The sequence below is a fragment of the Aspergillus oryzae genome, chromosome 6 (assembly GCF_000184455.2).
Source record: "Aspergillus oryzae RIB40 DNA, chromosome 6".
Taxonomy (NCBI): domain Eukaryota; kingdom Fungi; phylum Ascomycota; class Eurotiomycetes; order Eurotiales; family Aspergillaceae; genus Aspergillus; species Aspergillus oryzae.
Window position 1 is genome coordinate 3967196 of NC_036440.1, and position 21497 is coordinate 3988692.

The following is a 21497-nucleotide window of genomic DNA, read 5'->3' on the forward strand; positions in this document are numbered from 1 at the left end:
GAACTAGGTTATTAGGTCGCACCTGTTGAAAAAGCTCAATCTTTAGATGAATCGGACACCCCATGCAGTCCTATAATATCAGGCTGGTGGATTATCTACTATTCCAGCATTACATCATGGTAGGAAGCCCACCTCAGGCAAGTAGACATTGTAATGCACTGGACTTATTACAAATAGATATGGAGAGCTTTTCAAGTCAGGCTTGGGTCCATAGCTAATATAATAAGTGTCATTGAAAACAAAGAGAGAGAATAAAACACGTAAGCTGGGGCCGTAAACCGCTCGGCACAGTTAAGACGGACACCACTAAGCCTTGACTGGTTAGACTAGTTCATTCGTATTCTTGAAGAGGTTTAACTGGGCCAACATCGCCTCACGCTATTCTCTCGCGTGACGCCAAGTGAAACGTCCACTATAATGCTTATCAGCACCTGTCTGACGGTGGGATTATCGCATAACATCTTTTTCTACCTACCCCACTAAAATATGGAACATGATATGGATGAACAGATACCCTCCTACGTCTATTCACCCATCGCACCCGATGACTTCCGCGTCCTCAAGATTCTCGAGGTACATCCCCAGATTAAATTCAGCCTGGAGGCATTCTCCATCTATGAGGCCCCGGGGTATGAGGCCCTGTCGTACGCATGGGGCACCTCGCCGGAAATGGAAGAGAGTCTATGTAACGGTGCGCGTTTCCGTATCTCTCGGACTCTAGGTCAAGCACTGCGCGGCATCCACGCACATTCTGGTGGAGGATGGATATAGGTAGATGCCATCTGCATCAATCAAACCGACGCAGAGGAGAAGGCGCACCAGGTCGCGGGAATGGGTGAGCTCTACTCCTGCGCGGATCAGGTTCTGATCTGGCTGGGGGATGCAGCGGACCAGAGCGATCTGGCCTGTGCGCTGTTGCCCGAGCTTACCGAAAAGATCTGGTCGTTGAAGGACAGCGAAGGGGGATGGAGACCGCTGAGCACAGATGATATCGTAGCGCAGGGGCTTCCACATCCCGACGATCCGCTTTGGTGCGCCGCATTGTTGCTTTACAGTCGGGCGTGGTTCCAGCGACTCTGGATTGTTCAAGAGGTGGTCCTGGCGCGCGCGTGTGTGTTTCTATGCGGTCTACAGCAGATTGAATGGCACGTTGTGGTAAACTTTGCCATTGCCACGTCCAAATCCTTCTTCGTGAGCAATATCGCCGGGTTGCATATTAAGGCGATGGGTGAGGATCGAGTGAGCCGGTCGACAAACGGGATCAGACTTATCCGCAATTCACGCCGTTTGAAAGACAGCTTAGAGGACGATGAGAAGGAGATCACTGGTCTCCAAGCCACAATGGACATCATGCAGAGTCAGGGTGCATCCGTAAAGGTAGACTATGTCTATGCGGTTCGCGACATGCTGCCGGACGCCCTGCGGGACCAGATGGTGGTGGATTACTCTGACGAGATTAAGCGGAACTATGGCATCATTCACGCCAGGTTTTTCCGCCAATGCTTGGAGAGGCTCAGTGATTGGCCGTCCTTACGGTTCCCTCCAAATGCAGGCCAAAAAAATATCCCTTCTTGGTGTCCCCCTTGGGGCAGTGGTTGGAATTACAGTTATCTGCCCATCATAGGCTGTCACGCTGGGAGGCCAGCTGCAATCTCCCCCTGGTCATCCTCAGGTAGGTTATGCCTTGAACCTAGTGATGATAGTGAGGGAATTCTGTGTATTGCTGGCATTTCCGCAGATACGGTCCAAGAGATTGTTCCCTTCAGCCCAGTCTTTCACGGGAGCACGAACGTCCTGGACGTACGTCGAATCTTGAGAGCCATCAAAGCCTGTTCGGCTCACATCTCCGACGGCGCCGACCGCCACGAACGCCTCCTAGGCGTTCTAATCGGCCAGTGTGGCTGGCTTAAGTCACCCCAGTTCTCTGGTCGCCCAGACGGCGATGTCCTAGATGGCTTTGTGTCATTCCTAGAGCACCTTGCTGCAAACAAAGAGCATGAAGGTGATGCCGATCCAGTCCCTGTCAACTTAGACACGGCCGAATACTTTCTCGATCAGCATCGGTTCTGGCGGGCCTATCTAAATCTCATAATGATTCGATGGCCTGGTAGAAGTTTCGCACTTACCACAAATGGCCGTATGGCGATCGTGCCATGTCACACCAAGCCCGGAGACACGGTGTGTGTCTTCCTGGGAGGGACGCTCCCGCAAGTGCTTTCTCGGCATGAGGATGGCGTGCATTGGAAGTATGTTGGGCCCAGTGTTGTCGACGGCATTATGGAAGGGGAGGTCTTTGATACCAAGGAGGAATGGATACACAACAAGGAAATCTTCTTCTTGAAATAGTTGGAAACTGTCGTTCTGGAGCCCTGATGGAGGTGCAATGTTCCCCTCCGATGAGACTTTAAGAACATTATGCACATGGTTATCCCGGTTTGAGAGAAGAGAATCCAGATAAGGCATGATTCCACGCCACCTATGCAAATACCTTGGTTTCAAGAGGTGTCGAAAAACGCCAAGTATGGCTTATTTAGTTATCATTAGTAAATGCAGCTCTGTTCTCTTTTCTTAATTTTCTATTTTTTTTTTTTTTTTTTTTTTTAATACTATTTCTTTTCTGGGTGTGCCTTCGCTACTGCTCCATCTTGTCATGATAACGAGCTGAGATCAGCACAATATATATTTCAAGAAGTATTTATTTGAAGCTTGAACGAAAATCGCAGAAAGACTGCACAAAGACTCTAAGCTGCCCTGGACATAGACGAATACCGGCACATTGCCGGTTCTCCTTGCTTTTCCCAGAAATATTCACCTTCCAGAGAAGACATTTCCCTTTTTCTCCAGTCATGCGCCAGCCTCATTCATTGGCCAAGTCAACCCCAAATCTATTCTGTTATACAAATCACGTGTGATTGTGAAAATGATTAGTAAGGTTGTGCAACGTTGTGCAACGCAATGCTAAGGCTCTCACCGTAGATGCCTTGCGTTTTGTTTATTTAAAGCCCCCGTACCCCCAGCACTTAGGTTGATCATTCTCGAACTGTGTCTTGACTATTTCTCTTACTTGTGTTCCGCTATTCATAACCTTTATTGACCCTTTTTATACCTATGTTCTGTTTCCCTCGCAAGCATGACTGATATCCATCAATCGGAGATCCAAATCTCCAACCTCCCCACCAAATCAGTCGTAATCACCCCCCAGAGGGCAACGATCACCCGTGAGATCCACACGACGATTCATGTAAGACATATACCTTATAGCACCTCCTATCACATACTAAGAGATGTACTAGCCAGGCCAAAATGCAATCACAATCCTCGGTCTAGACCCCAACGTGGACCTAGACTCCGTCCAAATCGACGGCTCCGGTCCAGCCACAATAACAGACATGCAAACAGACGTCGTACCCCGGCGAGAGAAATTCAATGACGTCTATCCCGACCTGACAGTCGACGAAGCAAGTGACATTGATCAGGATATGACGACCGACGAAGAAGGTCTTGATATCGATGACTCAGAGCTCCAAGCTATTCTCAAAGAAGAGCAGAGCCTAAGCACATCTCTTGCCAAAGCGCAGGATGATAAATCGGCGTCTCTGTTTGTGTTGCAGTTTCTTGTCGGCTATGGGAAGAGTATTGACTCGACTACTTCTGATCCAACTAAGTTGAATGATTTTCTGCAGATGTATCTTCAGCAGAGGAAGACGGAGGGGGATCGGGCGAGGGATACGGAGGTTAAGATTGCTGATGGTGAGAAGGCGCTTGAGGGGATTAAGAGGAAGAGGGAGAGGTTGGAGTCGGCTCATACTAAGGCCAAGCAGGCTGCGTTGAAGGAGGTTCGACGGGCTCGTGAGAAACGCGTGAGAGAACGGCAGGAACGACGGGCTCAGCAGAAGCGGGATATTAAGGAGAAGAAAATGTTTTGGACGGACCTTGTCGGGCAGGTCAAGGTCTATCTTGATGGACACGTGTCGGCTACTCCGGGGTCTAGTCGGCGCAGCTCGGTAACTGAGAATGTTACATGTGGTGGACAGCCCATTGAAGTTACCATGAACCTGACGTATATCGTTCCTGGTCCGAACTGGGTGCCTCGGTATAACTTGAAGATCAATACCCCGGCGTCCACCGCAGCGTTGGTCTATAACGCAGATTTCCAGAATAAAAGTTCAGAGACCTGGAAAGACGCTAAGGTCACTCTTTCAACGTCGCATGCAGCCTTCTCAGGGCTTGACGAATCGATTCCCATTCTCCAGCCCTGGCACGTTACAACCTGCTCGATCTCGGACCCTAAATCAATTTCATGGCAGGATGTTCTGCGAAGTCCGGCTGAGAAAAATCCCAACGCTATGGCGACCAACAAGGATCCGTATCAGGCAGCCATTGACGCCCAAAAACGCGCTCGCGCACATATTATGGCCAGCGCACGAAGTGCGCAAGAGTCCGGCACATCTCCAAACGCGCAGCAGATGCAACAACAAGCTATGCAACAACAAGCTATGCAACAACAAGCTATGCAACAACAAGCTATGCAACAACAAGCTATGCAACAACAAGCTATGGCACAACAAGCTCCAGCAGCAAGGCGTGGGCAAGGGGCGGCACGCTCGGCATCGTTCACACCACGGCAGGACTCTCGCCATTCATGGGTCCCCTCAGCCCGGAGAGCACTGGGATGGGGCACTAATGCTGATGAAGAGGAGAATGAGGAAGCGGATGACAGCGACAATGACACTCAAAGTATCGCATCGCCTAGCCTAGAGCGACAGGATTCGGTTCCACAAAACTACGGGCTGACCACCACGTATGAACTTTCTGGTCTCCGCACACTGGTTCCCTCCACCAGCCATCGGCGCCACCTTATTGCCCAGTCAACTCTGCAGTCATTGACCCTCACGCATGTAATCGTTCCGAAGATTCGGGCTGCTGCATTCCTTCGTGCTCGGGTCCAGAATACCTCGTCGGTTAATATTCTGCGCGGAAAGACTGGTATATCCGTTGATGGGACCTTCCTGGGGACGTCTACACTGCCCAGTTGTGTACCGAATGACTTCTTCAATATTTCCCTTGGGGTTGACCCCAATGTTCTGGTGACATATGCCAAGCCAACGGTTCGGAAACTCTCTACTGGATATATCAGTAAGGAAAAAGCTGCAGTGTTTCGTCGGAGCTGCTGGGTGAAGAATACGAAGAGTACGGCGGTTGATATGATCGTTTCGGATCAGATTCCGCTCAAGGATAATGAACAGATGAGGATCCAGGTACTAGAGCCCAAAGGCTTGGAGAAGGAAGGTAGTGAGGTGGACATGGCGCTGGAAAGGGATAGGGGTAAGGGGAAGGCAGTGATGATGAGGAACGGCGAGGTTAAGTGGTTCGTTAAATTGGAGCCTGGCAAGGATGTTCGGATGGTGTTGGAATATAATGCTAAGGTGCCCGATGGAAATGCGGTGGTTACGGCTACTTGAATTCCTTTATTCTTACTTATCGATATGTGGCGAAATTGTCTGTTGCTGTCGGATATTTGACTTACCAGCCTTAGTTGGATTCGTTTGATGTGTATGAGCTTATTTTAATCTCAGTAATGCTAATCACATATTTACCCAAAGTAAATCCGTACATACAAAGAGCAGACCTTGCTACTAATGTACACATATTACAGTAAACAAGCGCCCTCAATCCCCTCCGCCCAGATTCATTGCTGCACTAATACAAGCCAGATGACTAAAGGCCTGGGGAGTGTTACCTATCTGCTCGCCAGAGATGGCCACCTCTTCCGAGAACATTCCCAGGTGGTTCGCGAACGAAAGCATATTGTCAAAATGCGTGATCGCTAACTTTCGCAGCTGCCGGTAAAACGGATCATCGACGTTGTAAGACATTGCCTTCGAGGCCTGGTTTCGTTAGCCACTTCTACAAGCTGCAAGGCATGGGATACTAACACGCATCATGGCTTCGACTAGCCAGAAGGTGACCATCACGAAAGCGCCCTCGCGGCCTCCGACCCCTGAAATTCAATGGTTAGTTATGCTATCTATAATATTCAGTGGATCTGGGAAACATACCATCATCAACCTTGGTGTGATCGTATCTAGAGACCATGTTCGCCATTGATAGTCCTCCCTTGGCTTGGGGTAGCATGACCCTCTTCAACGTGCTCAGAAACCTAGGATCATTGGGGGCAATAAAGAAAACAAGCGGCGCAATCAAAACGGCTGCATCAAGGATGTCTGGACTTTCGTAGCTCATGCAGAAATAGTTGTCTTTGAAGTTGTACCCCTTCGTCATTATCTCATCGTAGAGATCATCTCGGGCACGTAGCCATTCAATCCGATCCGGACATGGTAAATTCGAGCGTTTCTCTGCCAATCGCAATGCTCGGTCCAATGCAACCCACAACATTATCTTCGAATATACGAAGTTTTGTGGCTGCCCTCTTACCTCCCAGATCGATCTGTCTGTTTCATGAAGTACATCCATCACGTGGCTGATCATCCGTCTCACCGCAAGCCACTGGTCGTAGGAAATGGGACGACCATGCTTATGGTAAAGATAAACGCTATCCATGAGTTCTCCGAATATGTCTAGCTGGGTGTGGCTGGCAGCTCCGTTCCCGATTCGTACCGGCTTACTACCCATGTATCCCTCTAGGTGAGCCAGCTCCGATTCGGGGATGTCATGCTCTCCATGGATCGTCACCATGATTGGGAGGAACGGTCTGTCGGTCTGATGCTCGCTGTTCGCCGGTGGAAAAACACGATCGAAGATAAAATTGATATATGACTCTGCCTCTTTCGGATATCCATTCTTGAGGAAAACGTAAACGACAAACGCAGCATCACGCACCCAAGAGTACCGGTAATCCCAGTTTCGTGGTCCGCCGATGCTCTCCGGAAGGGAAAAGGTGGGGGATGCAACAATAGCACCAGTTGGCTTGTACGTTAGCAGTTTGAGTATCAACAGGCTTCTTTCCACCTGCTCGCGGTAGCGGCCTCGGAAGGTGCACTGATTGATCCACGCTGCCCAAAATTCGGCGGTATCGTGCTCTATCATGTGCAAGTAGGATTCCAGGGAGCTCGCGTCCGGAAGAGTCTTTTCTCTGTCGTGTAACACAAACGTCGCGGACTGTCCTTCTAGCATAGTCATTTTCATAAAGACACCCGGTCCTTTCATTCCCGGTCTGTCTTGGATCTCAAATGAGATTTTGGGGGTCTTACCCGAACCTTCACCAGATGGATCGGGGCTAGTAAGAACACTGAGCTGCAGGCTCTGCGTAGCACTCTCGAATAGATACTCATTCAGCCGATTGCCAGGATCGCCACGAGTTACCCACTGACCGGTATGCTGCTCAAGCGCATAATTAAACGCAGGAAAGACTTCGACAACCATGCCCATCTGTCCGCGAACGCATTCAACCTTCCTAACCACTCCCGAGCGACATTCTGCCCCTTCAGCACCATCAGCAGCCGTATCACAGGAGCACCAGGCTGACGCGGAATCCCCCGGATGGGAGGGCTTTTTGCTTAATACAGGAAAATAGTCAGATAGAGTGATCACCCCATCCTCATGGATCCACCGCGTTTCTAAGACGTTTGTACACGCTCTGTATCGTTGTTTGCTCATTGGTTTGATATCTCCTGCCGGGCGGATGGTGAAATGCCCACCCTTGTTATTGTCCAAAACGCGGCAGAAGACAGACGGGGAGTCGAACGCTGGCCAGCACATAAAGTCCAGACCACCATTCTTGCTCACAAGGGCACAGGTGTGCATATCCCCGATGATGCCATAATCTTCAATGCCGCAGTAGTTTGGGCATGTGGCGGCCATTTCCGCGGTAGGGGTGGATGCAAAAATATATAATTGGCGAAGTATGTGTATGGCTAAGACTATGTACCTGGTTTGAGAAAAGTTACAATTGATTCTGTGTACAAACGGTGCATAGATATTTATGAAGGTACTTGTTTCAAGCTTTGTCTTTGGTCCTGTTGAAGGTTGTCCCTGATGACATCATTGGGATAGTCCATACGTGGAGTCCCGTGACGATGTTATCACATAATCTGGCACGTGCTCTCATATAAGTGAGGTGAAGAGCGAAGACAATATTTCTCATTATTGTTGCGTTTTGGTTCTATTACTTTCGATTGGTCTCTCTTATCATGAGGGTGATGGAGTCACTGAACATGTAAAAATTCTGCAGAGCTACCGCGATAGGATTATCGGCCGGCAAGGCATGAGGGGACATAGGATGACAGGAATCTAACTTGACACATAGATCCATATTTCATAAACATATACGTGAACTCGATTCTTGCTAGATATAAACCGGGGAAACCTACACTTCCAATCAGACCCATACTGTTGAAGTTCTTCGACAACAATATCATCATCCAGCTTCTTGATCTTGTCGATTGTCTCCGTGCTAATCGCGCTAGTAGACGATGCAAGGTAGGATCTTTGAATCAGGTTAATATACCTTAAAGGATAATAGGAGAGATAAGTCACGGGAAAGGCAAGGAGTGCGGATAATGTGGAATAGATTGAAGCGCTTTGTACATGGTGTATATCATGGGGGTTGTAGTATTTCTGTATCGGATATATTATGTACGATCAGATGTCAACTTGGCTCATCCCCGAGCGAGTCGATGTGTGCTGGAAGGTCCATGAGGATTGAGGGAGTTATGTGGAAATTGATATCAATCCACCTATAATGGCAATGAGGCTGCTTTGAATCCTATTGTTGAATGTCTCACTCGGTGCTAGTGCCATTCACTTCGCTGTTTTCATATCCTTGCCTTGCTATCAATAGGGTTAGGCTCTCCCTCCACAGTCTGAGGGTTTTACGATGAGCTAAAGTAGCTCCTACGAGAAGTCTTTTGCAGGGGAAAAGAAAAAAAGAAAAGAAAAGAAGGAAAGAAGGAAAGAAAGAACCGCTGAATTATGCAGGGCATACAGGACACGTCCTCAATGTTCCGTCTAATAGGGGTTCCTCTTTCGGCATCTCGGCGCCGATATGAGGATGTTGGATAGTATCAAAACCATACGGCCTATCGGTGCCGAAGTGCCATGAAGGTTACCGGAACTGAAGGATGCCGGGTTTCCGAAGCCCAATGGTTGATTCGCATAGATATCAGTTATCATAAAGGATCAACACGAAGTCGACCTTCACTCAACGTCAACTAGCTGGTTTTTACTATGGAAAATCTCGGAAACAACCAATATCAAAACTAACATCCCTCGCCCCCTGCAACCGACGATTACCTCGTTGCCAGAATGCACGATATCGCCCACAATCCGCACTATGGTCCTCAGCCTGAGCTAGGTATAAGGGCTGGCGATGAGTTTCTTACTACATCGCTGCACCCGACAGACTCCGAAACTCAACAGGTTGACTCTCGGCCAATACCCGAAGGAGGATATGGCTGGGTGTGTGTGGTATGCACTTTTCTCATGAATGCTCACACATGGGGTATCAACAGCGTAAGAAACATTACGAAACTTGAAAATGAGAAGTCCAACTGAAGCAGCTTTAGGCGTACGGAGTATTCCTCTCTTACTATCTCTCCTCCGATGTCTTTCCCGGAACAACAGCACTCGAGTATGCGTTTGTCGGTGGTCTTAGTATTTCTTGCGCCACGCTTGTATCTCCTCTCGCTACGTACCTAGATAGGAGGATCTCCACTCAATTGGTCCTCAACATTGGTACGGTTGTCGAGACCGTTTCACTCATCACGACATCGTTTGTGAGAAAGAATTGGCAACTCTTTCTCTCACAGGGTGTTTGTTTTGGGATCGGAATGGGCTTTTGTTTCTGTGGGTCCGTGGGCATTGTCTCTCACTGGTTCACGAAACGACGCAGTCTAGTCAATGGGATCACAGCAGCTGGGTCCGGGACAGGGGGCCTGATATATTCGCTTGCGGTGGGGCATATGATCCCGACGTTAGGGTTTCCATGGGCGATGCGCATCCTGGGTATTATATCTTTTGTCATCAATCTGGTCTGCGCAAACCTGCTTCGGGTACCTTCCTCTACCCGGTCTAACATGCGACATACCCCAATCTTTAGCAGGGCGCTCCTTCGAAGACTAGACTATCTTACCCTTCTACTCTGGGCGTTCTTGAGTGCGTTAGGATACATAGCCCTGTTATTCAGCTTGTCAAGCTACGCGGTCGCGGTTGGCTTCACACATGATCAAGCTAGTCTCGCCAGCGCATTGCTCAATTTAGGGCAGGCAATAGGACGTCCCAGTGTTGGTTTGCTAAGTGATTACCTTGGACGTATCAATGTCGCTTCTGGTGCTTCCGCTCTGGCAGGCATCCTGTGTCTAGTTGTCTGGGTGTTTGCAGAGTCTCTCGGGGTGCTCTACTTCTTCGCCATTGCCGTTGGATTATTCGCAGGGACACTATTTGCGGCTGCCGCGCCACTCGCTGCAGAGGTCGTGGGTATTGAGGATCTTTCTGCTGCCCTCGGCATTCTGTGGTTTGTTATTTGCCCTCCAACGACGGTCGCCGAGGCAATTGCTGTACAACTTCGCGATAGTGAGGCCAACGCTAAACCCTACCTGCGAGTCCAACTATTCACTGGAATGATGTATTTGGGAGCGGGAGGTTGCCTGGTCATGTTGAGGGTGGTACTCTACCGGTCCAAATACCGAGGCGGTAATGAGAAGGGAGCGCGCTAATCCGGCTTTCGTTGGTTAAAGGGAACAAACAAGATTGTGGTTAGATGGAGCCATGTATAGATAGCTCTACAAGCGAGGCGTAGATCAATATAGAATTATAGAAGTGAATACTAGATACATTTGACTTACGGGAACTTTTCATAAGTGCTTGAAAAAAAGCCATAGCTGCATGATATTGTATGAACAATTTAGCTATGATCAGGTCCCTTGTGGCAAGGATTCCAGAGATTTGATGAGGCATCTACTCATCTTGCATTTGTGTGAGCCATGGCCAATCCAAACCTCGAATCGGGTATATTAAATCATGGCTCCACGGCGGACTTTTCGGCACCGAGAGTCCGAGATGGCAAATGAAACTTCTACATTATCTTTGTAGTCCCACATCAATTGATGTTCCTTGTTGTATACTATTATCTACGAACTTCCTTCCTCTCTCTCTCTCTCTCTCTCTCATCGTTCTCATTTCTCGTTCTGACGTGACTGGCAGCCTTCGCGAAAATATGCCAAAAGTGCAGAAAAGCCATCTCCCCCACCAAGATGCTCGATGGTCACCCCCACCGCGCCTTAGTTCAAGATCGTGTTTGTGCTGCCACCGGCGCAAGGTCCGATGTGACCGAGGGGTCCCATGTACCAATTGTGCCAGGGCGGGCTGGACGTGTGTGTACCCTAGCAAAGACACCGTTGACGGATCTCGCCGGGTGACGAGTCTGCAAGGAATTACGGAAAGATTGGACCGACTGGAGGAAATACTGTTAGACATACGACAGAGCCAGGGCCGACAAGATACTCCAGGTAGCAGCCATCCGGTACCTCCAAAGCCTAAGGCCAGAACACCGACAGCACTCGAACATCGGCCCTCCAAACCCTGGGAGCTGTTGCTGGGCGATGGCCAACGTGTGCACTATGTGAACAATTCTAATCTTAAGGATCTTCTGTACGACGAGGAACATATGAGGCCCCCTTCTGCCGATCATCCTACAGTCTCACCAGCTGAGCAGGGAGTATCAGGGAACGGTTCGGATCGACTTGCGATATCTCCCCTGGACCCTGGTCTGCACCATCTTCACCCAGAGCCACGCGATGCATTACAACTTTGGGCGATTTATGTGAAGAATGTCGATCCAGTCGCGAAGATTCTACATATACCGACCGCACAATCCGCTATAATTGCCACCATATTAGATCCGAAGAATGCCGGTAAATCTATGTCGGCTCTTACGTTTGCCATTTACTTTGCAGCACTTACAAGTATGAATGAACAAGACGCTGCCGACCTATCATTGAACAGGGTGCAGCTCCTCGAACACTTTAAAACTGGTCTGAGCAACATCTTGGTTGGAACCGAGTTGTTAAACCAACCAGATATGCCGGCGTTGCAAGCGCTAGCCATCTTCCTAGTAGGTTTTAGGCTTGAATTGTCGTGTGATTACCTGGTAGCACTAACTCTCGCTTGTTGAAAGACTAGTCTACGCGTTCACGAAACGGGACGTGGTGTCTGGGTTCTTAATGGGATTGCAATTCGGTTAGCGCAGTCTATTGGTTTGCATCGAGACGGTACCTCGCTCAATTTAACCCCGTTTGAGTCAGAGCTTCGTCTGCGCGTATGGTGGCACCTTTGTATGCTAGATGCTCGGTCACCTGAGGACCATGGCTTTGAGCTGACAGATAGCCTACTCAACCATGGCCCAAGACTTCCACTAAACGTTAATGACGACCAACTTTACCTGACCATGGAGGAGTTGCCGACAGAATCAGAGGGGTGGACTGAGATGTCTTTCTCCCTCGAGGGAATCAAAGGTACTAGGCTTTTGCACTCAATACTGGGCACACGATCAAAAGATACCCTGGATGATATTGCAGCCAAGCGCAGAACCATTGAAGATTATAAGAACTGGCTGGACAATATACTTTCTTCAAGTTCACATTCACTAGATCATCTTTCCAACCTCGCATACCGACATTACATCACAGCATGCAAGAAGATGGAATTCTTGTTATTGATACGGGAGGAAATATACCAGGAAAAACAAGCGCGGGTACGAAGTGGTCCTGACTACTCCACAAGACCGTCGTTCAAAGCTGCCCGCGATGTCCTAGAAAGTAGTTATATCCTTCTGCAAGACTCGGGGCCCTTCCGCCAATATACGTGGCTATTTAAAACTTATACCCAATGGTATGCTCTGGCCTACGTTCTCCGCTGTCTCTGTACGAGTCGCCGCACTCTAGAAAACGACCGTGTCTGGGACCTAGTTAACGATATCCTGCAACGCGCTACTAACTTTGACCCGTCTTCGAATTCTTGCGCCACAATCGGCAATAGTAGCATCTGGAGATGTCTCTGCTCACTCCGAGCCCAGGCTTTGTCTGCCCGACTAGCTCAGCACTCACCTACGGGCTCTGACCCTTTGCCTCCTCATCTTGGCTCAAACGAGGTCAACACATCGAATGACAATTTTCAAAGCCAGGATCGCAATATCACACAGCACGGTCAAAATCCTTCAGCTACAGACAAGAACTTGCCCATCAATAACCCAGTTTACTTCGACGACCCAATTGAACAGTCCTTTGAGTGTTTTGCTGATACTCAGCACGGTCTCTTCCCAACCTCATCTCTATTTGATGTCCCTTGCGTTCCTGGATGGAATGCCGTCATCAATGGTATTCTGGACGACGACTACTTCTAGGGTCCTTGACGGATTCGGGGGGGGTTACGGGATTTCTGCGTCGGTAGTGCCATTCATGATACAATGAGGGTTTCGGAAGTCTAATCAAACATTTGCTCATCGGTTATTCAAAACTTGGTGTTATGCAGGTCATCCAAAAGACCTCCCAACCAGGTCGTGGTCACTATTCGGAGAGTTTTTGGGGTATTGTTAGCTACAAGATAGCCTACGGTAAACCATAGCAACCACTCCACCATAACGAACTTGATTTAGAACTTAAACTCCAGCTCTGGGGGAATGCTCAGTTCGTGTTTTGAGAAGATTTATTGGTTAAGATTCTTAAGGGACGAGTAAAATTGGTAGACCCACCAGTCGAATCCACAAATTAAGCTCTATGACTGAATGTCGATCGGACGGGGGCGGAGGAATAAACTATCCGACAAAGCATCATAAGGTTGGGATGATTATTCGCCCAGTTAACCACTCCTATGTATGATCTGCCAGTCGGATTTTCTTGATGGCGATGAACCCGCGCAAAACTATTATTCCCAGAGTACAGCATATAATCAACTAGTTGACAAGTATGGTCAAGCGCATCTTGAACGTCGTCACCAATGTCGGACACTACGACGACCCGTCCCACCCGACCGGCTTGTGGTTGTCCGAGCTCACGCACGCCTGGCACGTCTTCGAGGAGCATGGATTCGAACAAACTATTGTCAGCCCGGCAGGCGGTCCTTGTCCCTTGGAGCCGCGGTCGCTGAAGTTCCCCAACTACGACAAGACGGCGAAAGCGTGGCACGCTGACCCGGCACGGATGGCACTGCTGGAGAACACTGCCAGTCCCGACCAGATCAATTCGGCTGACCTTGACGCCATCTACTTCACGGGCGGACATGCGGTGATGTACGATTTCCCGGACAGCGAGGGTCTGCAGCGCATCACGCGAGAGATCTACGAACGGGGTGGTATCGTCTCCTCCGTCTGCCACGGCTACTGTGGCTTGCTCAACACCAAGCGTTCGGACGGTTCCTATCTAGTCGCTGGACAGGAGATGACCGGGTTCTCCTGGTGCGAGGAAGTGCTTGCCCGTGTAGACAAGTCCGTGCCTTACAACGCCGAGGAAGAGCTGAAGAAGCGAGGCGCCCACTACAAGAAGGCCACGCTGCCGTTTGTCTCCTACACCGTCGTCGACGGCAATCTGGTGACTGGGCAGAACCCTGGGTCGGCTACTGAGACTGCGAAGAAAGTCGTCGCCGCCCTCAACCGGTCATGAACACACATCATGTAGCCGGATCCCACGAGCCCTAGCTAGTTTTAGAGATGTCCAGAGACGGAAAGCAACGAGAGGATGATATTAAGTGGCAATGTATTTCAAGTTCTTTATATGTATATACTCAACAACATAAGAAATGATACTTGAAGAATGTTGAATCCCATATATCATGTATCATTCCCAACTCCCCGAGAGACAGTTCCTATGGAAAGCTATTAATTCTCCCCAAAGGCACCATATTATCGTTGTCGCATAAGGTCTATGATGCGACATTTCTGATACAAGCACTCCCTAGATAATATTCAAAGCTTGACGTTATCAAAAGCCTTCAAGGGCGTAGGCATATTCAAGACCATCTGCGCATCCTTGATGGTGTCCATCCGTAGGATAGTCGAAACGCCCAATTCGTTGAGAAGTTTACTCAATGGACCTTCACTCCGATTGAGCGTAACGTTCCCAGGGAGAATAGACTGTGCCGCTAGGAGTGGATTGGTCTGAACTGTCACCTGGTACCATTTGCCGTCAATCTTATTAATCGCATTGTTAGTCGTGATCGAAGATTCGGACGGGATGGTCGTCAGGGCCGGAAGGGGTACGTCCAGCGTCAAATCGGGTGTCCCATCGGTCGCAGTCAGCTCGGCCTTGATGTTATGATCGTCCATCTCCATACTGATGTTGGCAAGCCATTTGGGGAATTGGTATCCGTATACACCTCGTACTCGAGCGATCTCGGTATCGACGGGTAGAGCCAACACGTGTCCGTAGAAAGTCCGGTTCCATACGGAGCTGAGCAGTTGAGTCGTGCTGTAACTATTATTGCCCGGTTGTCGCACGACAATGGCGATCGAGACTTCGTTATAAGGGTCGTTGTCGCAGACGAGGTATGAGTAAAACGTCAACGCGACCAAACCGTAACCGGGAAATGCTGTGATGGGCTCCAAGGGTGACGGGAGCTTCGACTGCAAGCGGTCGAGGGGCGCGAGTAAGATAAGTTGGACGCTCCTAGTGCGATAGTAGAAGTTGGGCGCGTATATCTGACCGACCCTCGAATCGACCAGCTTCTTTGGGATCTTCCGGAAGAAGTCGATGTCGGGTCCCACGGCTGGGTCGCGGGCTACCTCGTCCAGGTTAGGGTTCATGCGATAACGGTCGTAGTAACCGCCTTTAGGTACATCGACCTTCTGTTCTCCAAACTTGACCTGAGTGGTCGGACCCTTTGGGCGTCTATATATTCATAGAGGCGTCAGTATTGTGTCAAGGTGAGGAATAAACTTGAAAGCCACATACAGGACGGAGGTCTTTGAAATTGCCGCTGATAAGCGGCCTGCGGTCGAAGCCATGATGCTGTTGATATGCTGTAGAGCTAAAGCAGTCCTGTTCGTTGGAATATGCGCATCTTTCTCTATCTATGGCACATTATAAAAGCTTTTGGGGCGTGTCGTAATCATCTCCTACTCCTGTCCGCCGGAGTGATTGTTGCTCCGCGTAGTGGCAAGTTCAAGTTAGATCCACGATCGTCCCTTGCGTGCCTCGGTCCACCACTCGTCACATTCTAATTCCCTTTCTTCTCTTTTTTCTCTTGAATCCTTATACGAGAGCCAGAAGTTTGGAACTCGGATTGAGAGGTGCGTAAGTATGAGTTCCCATCATTGCTTGCAACGGCAATAATAAGGTTAGGTTTCGGTATAATATCGGCTCTGATGCTATGCTTTGCTTGACCTCGGTTAGGTCAAAGACACGGTCTTCTATTCTGCCTAACGTGTGAACTCGAGAGTTGGCGGCTCCCTGGAAGATGTTTTCTCTCTATTGCTTTCAACCTTTGCTGCTCCTTGGTAAACAGCATGCAGATCACTCAAGATGCCTGTGTGAGCAAGAGATCTCTCATTAAATGTCGTGGGGTCGCGTGATTATCCTACCATCCACCAATAACAGTGAGGGTATTGCCGCCTCTCTTATGACAACTTCGAAATAATCCTCTAGAACAGTATATAGTATCAGGCACATATAACCGGGTAGAAAACACCTTGGATGTGGCCCTGGTGCGTAGATTGGCTCCCTCCCACTTAGGTCTAGATCCAATCGCTATGTAAGGCACATTTAGTCAAAGACTTCGTTACCTTGTGTACAGAATTTCTTCCTTGGAAAATAATCTATCGTTAGTTGACCTGGTTATCCCGAATTTTACTTGTGCGCATTGTTGAGTGTTTACACATACCACATTCCACTCCCTACTTTCAAAATTCTGCCTGAGGCCGACTGCTTTTGCCAAGACAGGCTTGACAGCGTCAATATCAGCACAGCACCGCGTTATGGGTGTACTGTTTTATTCCAACGATCCTGATATATCTTGATCCATTCGATACTCAACTAATATGGTGGCCTTGGCCGGTTAGTCCCTATCACTGTCTCCGGGGTACCCCCTTGGCTCAAATATATATTTAGACCTTCTCCCCACAATGTGTCACTGAATGCTAGGTGTTCGTATACAAATGTAACCACACCGCTAATACGTCGGGACATCAAAAAGACCGAGATTGCAAATTAATTATACATAGCGACAAGGTCATCCATTATATGAATCAAGCCCAGCTCTCCGGCAATGTAACAGGAACCTGCAGGAAAATCCTCCGGCTACCATCGGGGCTCCGAGGCAACTTTCCTCCGCGAATATTGATCTGTAAAGCCTGATGAAGTAGTCTTGGCTCACTTAGCCCCGAGTCCCTGGTCTTCCTCCATGTAACGAACTCCTCTCGGCCCCCTGCCACGTGTTTGTTTCTCTCTCGTTGCTCGTTCACAGTCGCAAAAGGCATGGGCACTCGACTCACTGAGGATGTAGATGGCGGATAGTCATGTCCGGTGTACAGTTTAAACTCCCCTGGAAGCTCGAGCAGCTTTTGCATGGATTGATATAAAGCCTCGGCATCTCCGTTGGGAAAGTCACAGCGAGCACTACCAACATCCGGGTTGAATATAGAGTCGCCTGTGAAGACATTACTACCAATTAGATAGCCCACATGGTCGGGGGTATGGCCCGGCAAGTGTAGGACTTTTGCTGTGAGGTTGCCAATCGGGAAGGTCTCATTGTCCTCCAGTAGATGGTCGAATGCATTGTCTAGTTCATCGGCGGGGACACCGTATCGCTTAGCGAAGGTGTCTTGAACCTGGCGAATCCTTCGTCCTATGCAGACAGGAACGTCGGCACCCTGCGCCTGTAGTCGTGATTGGAGGTAAGAAGCTGCGGTAAGATGATCGGCATGAGCGTGGGTCTCGAGGAGGCGGACTACTTTGTAGTTGTGTGAATTGATCACATCTAGAAGGCTATCGGCGGAGGTCGTATTGATCGTCAGCTGCTCCTGACTATAGTCCAGTACCGGGTCGATAATGACTGCTTCGCGCGTTTCCGGGCATGCCACAATATACTGCCAGGTGGATGTTTGTTTCTCGAAGATTGAATGGACCGTTGGTTCCATAGTAGTGATTGTATCTGCGTGAAGTGATTTCGTTTTGTAGTTTCAGATTTGGTAGCTACTTCGTATGTCCATTGCAGGCACCCATGTTGCTGTCAGGGCATTAATATACGGCTACTTACGGGAACCATTTGCCAGGCAAGCACTCGACCGAGAAGGTCGGTCGGGGTACACATGCATCATTACTTGAAGAGAATCAGCCCTATCCTACCTGACGTATGTTTCTGCAGCCCTGAGTGGCGGCATTTATGTAAGTATTTGCGGAGTAAGTCAATCGCCGATTGCTCGTCCAGGGATCTTTGGTTCCTCAAGCCTTAAACCGTTGGATGTGGGTCGCCGCTCGGGAATGCGCGGTCGCCGACTACACTATGGACTGAAGGATCGGCGACCAATTACTCCTCAAGTTTTCACCAATTTGAGTGACCTTTTTCGGCCGACTAACGATATACGTTGCGTTGGATGCGTGGATATAGGGTAATGAAGGTTGTTTCTGTCTCGGCAGAGCTGCACGTCCCCGCAAGTGCAGGCCATTACCTTATGGAAATTTCTTCACTGCTGGCTTGCCGTTTGCCGAAGTGTTTGAAAAGAAATAAGATTATAAGCATCCCATTTAGGAGCTACTCTACAATGGTAGACAAGATTTCTCTCCCGTAGCGCCAATGGACCAAGGCACCACAGACAAAGCGTCACAAAGATGCTTAGCAAATGGAGGCCAAGCATGGACAGACCCCAAGATCTCAAAACATGAGACTGGCTGGCGTTATGTCGTTCGGAACTTTACTCCGGCGTAGGTTTCAACTGAGCTATCTCTAAGCCTATCTTGTTATTGACAATGACTGACTGAACTATAGATGGTTCTCCGCAAATATGGGAACTGGGATCGCGTCAATCCTGCTCAACACACTGCCGTATAATGGGAGATGGCTCTACTGGATATCAGTGGTTCTATTTGCCTTTAACGTGCTGTTATTTATTGTCTTTCTGCTTATAACGGCCCTTCGGTATCTGATGTACCCCGACATATTCCCAGTTATGGTCACCCATCCAGCACAATCAATGTTTCTGGGGACCTTCCCAATGGGCCTTGCCACTATCATAAACATGTTCTGCTTTGTCTGCGTGCCGGCATGGGGAGTCTGGGCGAGCTACTTCGCCTGGGGGTTGTGGATCACTGATGCCGTTTTCTCTGTGCTAACGTGCTTTGTGTTACCTTTTATCATGTAAGAGAAGTTTCCACTATGTTGGAGATAATTGCGACTTACAAGACTGACCCCGGTTAGGATGACACGTAAATCCGATATCGCGTTGTCCGCAATGGGCGCAGCATGGCTTCTCCCCGTTGTGTCATGCGTTGTGTGCGCAGCCTCCGGCGCCATTGTCGCGGACGTGTTACCAGACCCCCAATATGCACTCGGAACGATCGTCGTCAGCTATGTGCTGTGGGAAGTTGGGGTACCTCTTGCACTGATGATAATAGTAATTTTCCTCATGCGACTGCTGCTACACAAGTTACCACCAAGGGAGGTACTAGTGAGCATGTTCCTGCCTCTTGGACCTCTCGGACAAGGCAGCTATGGGTATGTCTTCGTGCCATCTCCAACGACCCCTTCATACTAACACTGTATAAAAGAATCCAAAAGCTAGGCCAAGTATCCCAAAACATCTTTCCAAAAACCGACATCCTGCGACCAGGGACCGGTGACGTATTCGAAATGCTTGGCTTTTTCATCGGACTCTTATTATGGGCATTCGGACTACTCTGGCTTTTCTTCGCCGTTGCGTCTATCATTCGCACCCGGAAATTTCCGTTCAATCTAGGCTGGTGGGCGTTCACTTTTCCTCTCGGAGTCTATGCCACCAGCACTTGCCAGCTGGGCCGAGAGATGCCGTCGCGTTTCTTCCGGGTGCTTGGAACGGTATGTTAAACCAGAAATGGGTTTCCTTGTTATCTGCAGCTAACGCGATAATAGATATTCTCCGTCTGTGTAGTGTTATTGTGGATATTGGTGACTTGTCTCACGGCTAAAGGCGTGTATAATAGAAGTCTGTTCAAAGCCCCCTGCTTGGCGGACTTGCGTGAAAAGCAACGGAGGTTGAGAGAGGAACAGCGTGATGTGGAAGAGAAATGACTCTGTCGATTACTGTTTAATTGTTAGTAAAAGTAATATGACATGTTAAAATTCGGACCCCTTAGATTGGAGACCGACCTAAGCGACGTCGCGACACGCACGTCAGAACTCAGGTTCTCTGCAAAGTCAATGATCTGCGGTCTCAAACATTATCGGATTTGGCTAAGCTAAGCGACGCGAAATCCTATTGCCCACTGAAAATTGATGGACTCGAACTCTGTCTCTGCTAGGACTGCTGATCATTTAGCCCTTTTAAGAAGGACTAGTCTCTACTCATGAAGCATCCGTGTTAATGTTGAGCGCGTATTGACAACCATTCTGCTGGTCGTTACAGATATCATCCAACGTCCTCCAGGGTCCGGGTTCGCATTGAAGGGGCAAGCTGCATCTGGTACTCCGGACTGCAGAAAATTGTACATTCAACAAAAACGAGGGAGATCAGAAAAGAACGAAAGAGGAAAAGGGTAAACTAAAGTTCCAATCCTAGACACAGACTGGAAAGGTACACGCTACAGTCAAATCCTCGATGTCTCGGGAACAGTTCTGGCCGCTGTGAATGAGCCGCCGTTGATGCCCGAAACTCTCTTCGCTTAACACGAGCCAAGTGCCACACCCTTGTGAAAAATGATACAAAGAGAGAGAAACTAGGTGTATGTGTGCTGCATGAAGTGGATCTAAAATGGTGGCCACAGCTCAGATATTCTTATATAATAATGTACGGCGGGGTAGCTGCTAGGTGGTCACGTTGGAAGGCCAGCCCTATACAACGTTCCTCCGGAATTTCCCCTGAACGGGGTTCTTTTACCAAATAAAAGGAAACCTACAAAGACAGTTTGTTATCCTTAGGATTTGAATGAAAATTCATCCCGACAGTCTGCGTAATGCCAACCCCCTCGGATTCATTAGCAATGCCGTCAGCCGTGCGAAATGGAGCCGTTTGACAGCCGAACCGCAACAGCGAGTCCAATTGAATCAATCGGCTTTTGCCACTCCCCATTCATGATTTAAAAATAGAACTAATGAAGATACTCCGAGCCGATGATCGGTTAGTATTAATCTCTGAGGTACAGACAAATTGCAAGGCGGGATGACTCCACGGGGCCGGATTAATGGATTCCATGGCCAGCGCCAAGTTGACGACAAAGACCGAGTCATGTGGCTGTCCGGCGAGGGAATTATCACTCGACCTAAGCGAAAGCCCTCTGAAAAGGAGGTGGTGGGATATAGTCGGTCTTAGCACATCTCAGGCTATTGGTAGGACAAGTCTATTACTGGCGAATTATGGTACT

The 21497-nt window shown here is 49.0% G+C and overlaps 10 protein-coding genes across 10 annotated transcripts; 7 read left to right on the top strand and 3 right to left on the bottom strand.

The window, feature by feature from the left end:
- Positions 1-831: 831 nt before the first annotated feature.
- On the top strand, positions 832-2346 carry AO090138000107 (uncharacterized protein; the record flags this gene model as incomplete). Its single annotated transcript, XM_001825564.3, has 1 exon — positions 832-2346. The coding sequence occupies one exon, from the start codon at positions 832-834 to the stop codon at positions 2344-2346; it is 1515 nt and encodes a 504-aa protein (XP_001825616.3).
- A 1043-nt stretch (positions 2347-3389) lies between these two features.
- Positions 3390-5462, top strand: AO090138000106 (uncharacterized protein; the record flags this gene model as incomplete). Its single annotated transcript, XM_001825563.3, has 1 exon — positions 3390-5462. One exon carries the CDS (start codon positions 3390-3392, stop codon positions 5460-5462), a length of 2073 nt encoding a protein of 690 aa, XP_001825615.3.
- A 207-nt stretch (positions 5463-5669) lies between these two features.
- Positions 5670-7821, bottom strand: AO090138000105 (glycoside hydrolase family 15 protein; the record flags this gene model as incomplete). The annotated part of the gene is made up of 3 exons (XM_001825562.3): positions 5670-5888; positions 5937-6001; positions 6060-7821. 3 exons carry the CDS (start codon positions 7819-7821, stop codon positions 5670-5672), a joined length of 2046 nt encoding a protein of 681 aa, XP_001825614.1.
- Positions 7822-9264: 1443 nt separating this feature from the next.
- On the top strand, positions 9265-10673 carry AO090138000104 (MCT family MFS transporter; the record flags this gene model as incomplete). The annotated part of the gene is made up of 2 exons (XM_001825561.1): positions 9265-9471; positions 9525-10673. 2 exons carry the CDS (start codon positions 9265-9267, stop codon positions 10671-10673), a joined length of 1356 nt encoding a protein of 451 aa, XP_001825613.1.
- Positions 10674-11923: 1250 nt separating this feature from the next.
- On the top strand, positions 11924-12605 carry AO090138000103 (fungal specific transcription factor domain-containing protein; the record flags this gene model as incomplete). Its single annotated transcript, XM_023238545.1, has 3 exons — positions 11924-12070; positions 12134-12470; positions 12592-12605. The coding sequence occupies 3 exons, from the start codon at positions 11924-11926 to the stop codon at positions 12603-12605; spliced, it is 498 nt and encodes a 165-aa protein (XP_023093254.1).
- Positions 12606-12655: 50 nt separating this feature from the next.
- Positions 12656-13357, top strand: AO090138000102 (uncharacterized protein; the record flags this gene model as incomplete). The annotated part of the gene is made up of 1 exon (XM_023238546.1): positions 12656-13357. The coding sequence occupies one exon, from the start codon at positions 12656-12658 to the stop codon at positions 13355-13357; it is 702 nt and encodes a 233-aa protein (XP_023093253.1).
- A 562-nt stretch (positions 13358-13919) lies between these two features.
- Positions 13920-14612, top strand: AO090138000101 (type 1 glutamine amidotransferase domain-containing protein; the record flags this gene model as incomplete). Its single annotated transcript, XM_001825558.3, has 1 exon — positions 13920-14612. One exon carries the CDS (start codon positions 13920-13922, stop codon positions 14610-14612), a length of 693 nt encoding a protein of 230 aa, XP_001825610.1.
- Positions 14613-14914: 302 nt separating this feature from the next.
- AO090138000100 (uncharacterized protein) lies at positions 14915-15952 on the bottom strand (the record flags this gene model as incomplete). The annotated part of the gene is made up of 2 exons (XM_001825557.1): positions 14915-15836; positions 15900-15952. 2 exons carry the CDS (start codon positions 15950-15952, stop codon positions 14915-14917), a joined length of 975 nt encoding a protein of 324 aa, XP_001825609.1.
- Positions 15953-17191: 1239 nt separating this feature from the next.
- On the bottom strand, positions 17192-18082 carry AO090138000099 (MBL fold metallo-hydrolase; the record flags this gene model as incomplete). Its single annotated transcript, XM_001825556.3, has 1 exon — positions 17192-18082. One exon carries the CDS (start codon positions 18080-18082, stop codon positions 17192-17194), a length of 891 nt encoding a protein of 296 aa, XP_001825608.1.
- A 656-nt stretch (positions 18083-18738) lies between these two features.
- AO090138000098 (TDT family transporter) lies at positions 18739-20004 on the top strand (the record flags this gene model as incomplete). Its single annotated transcript, XM_023238547.1, has 4 exons — positions 18739-18866; positions 18931-19299; positions 19345-19656; positions 19710-20004. The coding sequence occupies 4 exons, from the start codon at positions 18739-18741 to the stop codon at positions 20002-20004; spliced, it is 1104 nt and encodes a 367-aa protein (XP_023093252.1).
- Positions 20005-21497: the final 1493 nt, after the last annotated feature.